The sequence below is a fragment of the Penaeus japonicus genome, unplaced genomic scaffold (assembly GCF_977035675.1).
Source record: "Penaeus japonicus unplaced genomic scaffold, GWHDUDI00000001_assembly GWHDUDI00000010, whole genome shotgun sequence".
Taxonomy (NCBI): domain Eukaryota; kingdom Metazoa; phylum Arthropoda; class Malacostraca; order Decapoda; family Penaeidae; genus Penaeus; species Penaeus japonicus.
Window position 1 is genome coordinate 9,466,648 of NW_028234412.1, and position 5,000 is coordinate 9,471,647.

General features: G+C 35.5%; 1 protein-coding gene across 1 annotated transcript in view; it reads left to right on the plus strand.

The window, feature by feature from the left end:
* frj (membrane bound O-acyltransferase domain containing farjavit) overlaps positions 1-5,000 on the plus strand; it is an 11,902-nt gene that overhangs the window by 4,888 nt on the left and 2,014 nt on the right. Inside the window, exons 3-9 of the mRNA XM_042999664.2 lie at positions 352-526; positions 676-830; positions 1,246-1,457; positions 2,085-2,261; positions 3,118-3,256; positions 3,756-3,944; positions 4,287-5,000. The exon at positions 4,287-5,000 is cut by the window's right edge and continues 2,014 nt beyond it. Of these exons, the coding sequence (XP_042855598.2) occupies positions 352-526; positions 676-830; positions 1,246-1,457; positions 2,085-2,261; positions 3,118-3,256; positions 3,756-3,944; positions 4,287-4,454 (1,215 nt within the window). The 3' untranslated portion in view covers positions 4,455-5,000. The remainder of the gene's footprint in view (positions 1-351; positions 527-675; positions 831-1,245; positions 1,458-2,084; positions 2,262-3,117; positions 3,257-3,755; positions 3,945-4,286) is intronic.

Below are 5,000 nucleotides of genomic sequence, written 5' to 3' on the forward strand. Positions count from 1 at the left end.
CTTGTACAAAGAAATTTTGAAATGTTTTCCTATGCATTTTGGAATTATTTTAGTAATTATTTTCCTTGTTTACCCACTTTCTAAAAAAAATATTTAGGTTATGGTTAGGACTTTTAGTAATAGTTAAGTTTGTCAATCCGTTGGTGTTACGTCAATCAAATTTGTTATTGCACCTGTTTGTGTATTCTCACTGGAAACCTTTTTAAGAGAAACTCTAGCTTTCTTAAAGTTATATCTATTTATATTAGAAAGGTCACTGATGTAATATTAAGTGTACAAAATGATGAGGTTCTTTGAGTAGGCTTTCAATGCATTGGTTTAGACCTGATTAGGATTAACGTATTCTTACAGCTTGTTGGCATTTGCTTTGAAGTCCATGACACTTGGAAGAAGCGTGGACAGTTGAAGAAATGTGACGATGAAGAAGAAAAAAAGACCCTCACACTTCAACTCAAATATGAGGAGGTTGATCCAACTCCCGTGGATGTCTTCCATTATGCATTTAACTATGTTGGTGTTTTGACAGGTAATGTATCTGGTCTTTTCTGCTTTATATTTCCAACTCTTTAAAAGCAGACATGGAAAATTATTGAGAGAGAAAAAAAAATTGTTTAAAAATGTTGAGTTCTTCAGGCAAAATGTCCCCATGGGCTGATTTTTTTTCTTTTCTAACAGGTCCATACTACAAATACCGGGTATATTCTGACATGCTGAAGGGCACTGCAATTGATGGTGGTGTTGACTGTGTAAAATCTGTGCTGCAGAGAATAAGGGTTGTCCCATTGTATGCTGTGGCTTTCCTTTTGACTGCACACTTTTTCCCCCTGTCGGTATGTTTCAAGATAGTGACTATTTTCAAATTTAGGCCAGCAATTTTTAATTTCTCTTGAGTACAAAGTATATTGATATAGCATTTAGATCAAATTCATCTACAGTTGAGGGCTAGAGTTCATCTCTGATGTGTAGAAATGCTGCCAGAAAACTTAAAAAGAAATTATAAATATTACCTTTGTGATCTTCCATTTCAATTCTTCCCCCTTATCCTTCTCTCTTCACCCCCCTCCCCCCTTCTCTTATCCTTCTTGTCTATGTTTTTCTAAATGCCTTCTTTCTCCTCCTAAGTCTCCTCCTCCTCTTTCTTTTATTCCTGTATCTCCACTTTTGTCTCCCTCTTCACCTTTTTCCTATTCAGTGTATTCTATAGTCATTTCCTTAAGTTTAATCTACATCCCATTGCACTTGCAGTTTGCTGAAGGAAAAGAGATCTTCAGGGACTACAGTTTCATGTACCGCATTTGGTACATGACACCTGTCTTCTTCAACTTCAGAATGCGCATCTACTCAGGCTTTGTACTCTCGGAGTGCGTTTGTATCATGGCCGGGCTTGGGGCATACCCAGTTGTCTCAGAACCAAAGCCAGGTCGAGGGCCAAGCAAATATGAGGCACTAGAACCCAGGTTAGACTTGCCTATATTGCTCACATAGTCATCTTTCCTTTAGGAGTGCAGGTGTTGAATGATTGATAAATGATAAGTGGTGATAGATTTATCTGTCTTAGAAGCTGGATGGAATTTTTGTGTGATGATTAGATTCAAGAACTTTCATTGTATTGAGTTTTCTAATATTTGTAATTATTTCATAATTAGATGTAATCTTTAATTAACCCTATGACGACGGTGCGTCACACTCGTGTGACACAGCCAAACTCCCGATGCCGGGGCGTCATGCCAGTGTGATGATTACAATGCAATATTGCAATTGCCCGGCATAGAGGTCTTCGCGTAGCGAGTGCCCCGTCGAGAAAGGGTTAAGAATCAAATAGTCTGTAGATTTGTTGTATTGAGATAAAGATTAATAGATTATGAATCTAATGAGTAAATGAGTAGATTAAGAAAATGATTTATTGTATATGGAGTATATATTTTTTTATGTTTGAAAATATTTTGCATAAAGATCAGTTGATTATCCATACATTACATTTTTAAAATAAGCACTACTCATATCTGGGTGTTTGGTCATTCATTATGCAATGCATTTTCATAGCCTTCAGTGTAATAACCATTATATTTCTAATCGTATTACAGTGATGAGAAGGAGACAGTTCCAAAGGAGTATAACTTTGAAACTGTTCACAACATTGATGAGTTTGGAGCAGATTTCACCCCAACTGTAAGGGCAGGAATGCGCTGCTGGAACATGACCGTTCAGTATTGGCTGGCTACTAACGTTTACAAGCGGGTCACGATGGCACGACCAATCAAGTAAAGTGTTTCCTTTTTTCTTGTAAAGGGTATCTTGAATGTACCTTTTGGTTATTGCCTTTATCAGATGTACAAAACTCATTGGTATAACTCACTTGTTTTACCACTGATTAATTAGCTCTTCTTTTGATGGTACTTATGAGTTAGTAAAAGCCTTAGTCTTTAAGATATTTAAATCAGTGATAATGAACATTAGAAGTTAATGTTAAATATTGGAATCTGGCAGTACAATTAAAGGTATATTGTGAATAAATGTAACACTCATTGTTGTACTAAATGTGAGATCTTATGGAGCAGCCAGATTGTTCAATGAAAGGCTCATTTTTCATATTCTGGCTTTTGCTTTACTTTTGATTTGCTTGAAATTACATTCTCCTTCTATCTCTTTACTTAATCATGTAAATATAAAGTTATCACACTGTTAATGAATCTAGTCGTCTATAGACAGATGTTCATATTTATGTTTTCTTTTTGTGTGATTTGATAATAAAAAAGGGAGAAGAGAGTTGATGGTGTATGGTTAAGTAAATCCATATGTGATCTAGTGTTTGCAAAGTCAGCCTACAGTAATATTTTGCCTCTAATACTTGTAAAATAGTAATGGACCATAAAGCATGTTTAGTATTTGTGGCACCAGCTCAAGAAAGGTAGATATAAGTATCCACTCCAAATCTCTCAGCATTCTAAAAAAAAAAAAGTAAATGAAAGGAGGACTCTTCATGACTTCCAGAATACAAACTATCCTATACATGATATGAGGGATAGGAAACATGTTTGTTATAGTATTTGTCTCAACAGCCTGTTGAAAATGGTGGTGTGTTTTACCCCCAATTCTGAGACGCCTGTTTTCCTACAGAGAGGCCTTGACCATGTTTACATCTGCGTATTGGCATGGAGTTCACTCAGGCTATTATCTGTCTATGTTGACCGTGCCATTCATCCTAGCAGTGGAAGATTACTTTGACAAGCTCATCAGGAGGAAACTTGGAGAAACGGTGAGAAAATGTAGTTTTGTCGGTTGTCCTCTGTATAGAGAGTGAGTGAAGGATTGATGTGGTATGTGTGTTTGTTGGGTGTTATCTTCATTATAGATGATTATATGTTTCTTATTCTTTCATGATAGCACACAAATATGGAAAAATAAAGTTGCTTTTTTCCCCCCCCCCATAAAACAGCACTACTTCTATCACACAGAAAATAAAGAAAATATTGAGTTAATATGGATCATATAAATAGTCTCTAAACTCGATAAAACACAAAACAGCTCTAGTTTTACAATGAGTGACTGAAAGAGAGTGGGAAAAGTCAAAGTATATTGTGTGAATTTGCCTCGCTCTGAAATAAAACCCATCCTGGAGACTTGGCAAGCGAATCTATCCCCCGTCCGCAATGGGTTAATCTAATTTTCTACAATGTATATTTGTTTAGGATAAGAGTAACTAGAACCTAAAAGCAGGCTCAGAACACAGACTTACCCATGTTTTAACATTGCAGGGCCAGTATGTGTATGACTGGTTCGCTTGGTTTGTGAAGATGCAGAACTTTGCTTACATGGGCATGGCATTCCTCCTACTACGTGTGGACACCACCCTCCATTACTGGCACTCCATTGGCTATATCTATCATGGACTCCTGGTTTTTATGCACGGGATTGCGCAATATGTCAATCTCATTTTTAGCAAGGTGAGTTTGATTTTGTTACTCAAGATTTCTAAGTTAGTAAGATGATTGTATGAATCTGGTGGGAAGTTAGATTCGGGATTTGTTTCTTTCCATGCATTTAGTATATATATAGTAACAATTTCTTTATGATTAGCTATCTGTATTTAATAGTTTACTTCTTTTATTTCATATCTCTATATAGTTCTTTGCAAAAGTTATGTTTTGTATTAGTTTTTCTTTTTGTAAAATTACTAAGCTTCCTTTTCAAGGTCCATTCTCCCTTCTCATTATCTTTATCAAAATGAGGAGATAAGGTAACAGTTTTGTACATTGTCTTTGCATTATGGAGTCTTTTATTCCCAGGCTCAGCACAAACTCAAGAAAAGTGCAGCAACGGCCCACATTGACGATTACACCAAGGTTCGCTTTGTCAAGACCAAAGACGAAGGGAATCCTGGCAAAGAATCTGTTGACCCCAAAGCTGCAACAAAGGTCAATGGAGATGTAGTAGAGGATAAGAAGACGCAATAGGATGGTGGGTCCAAATTACAGGTACATTTGCCAGGTACTTGCAGAAACTTGGGATTCAAGTGAATATATTTATTGGATTTGTAGTTTTAATTTTGTGTCTTTATTTCTTAATTTTTGATTCTTTGCTCTCTGTTTTGTTTCTTAAAAAAAAAAGAAAGTTTTATTCTTTGCTTTAATATTATTTACTTGTACTTTATCTTTACCCTGATTGTTTTTTTAAAGAAAAGTTTTATAAGATTTAAAAACAAAAACAATTATTATATTTTAAACACAGGAAATTACACAAATATACAGAAGGCCTTTTATGCTTTACTGCCTTGATGAAGCAGTAAACAGAAAAGGCCTTTGGCATATTCATGTGTTTTCCTGTGTTGTCCTTTATTGTTTTGTTTTCAACATGTTCACATAAGTCCTTCACAGTGAGAGTGATAAAGTTCACTACTGTGTTTCTTATGAATTAGCATTATGAGCTACAGCACAATCTGGCCACCATTATTTAAGAAAAACCTTAAAAGATTCTATTTTTTTTCCATTACCACATACATG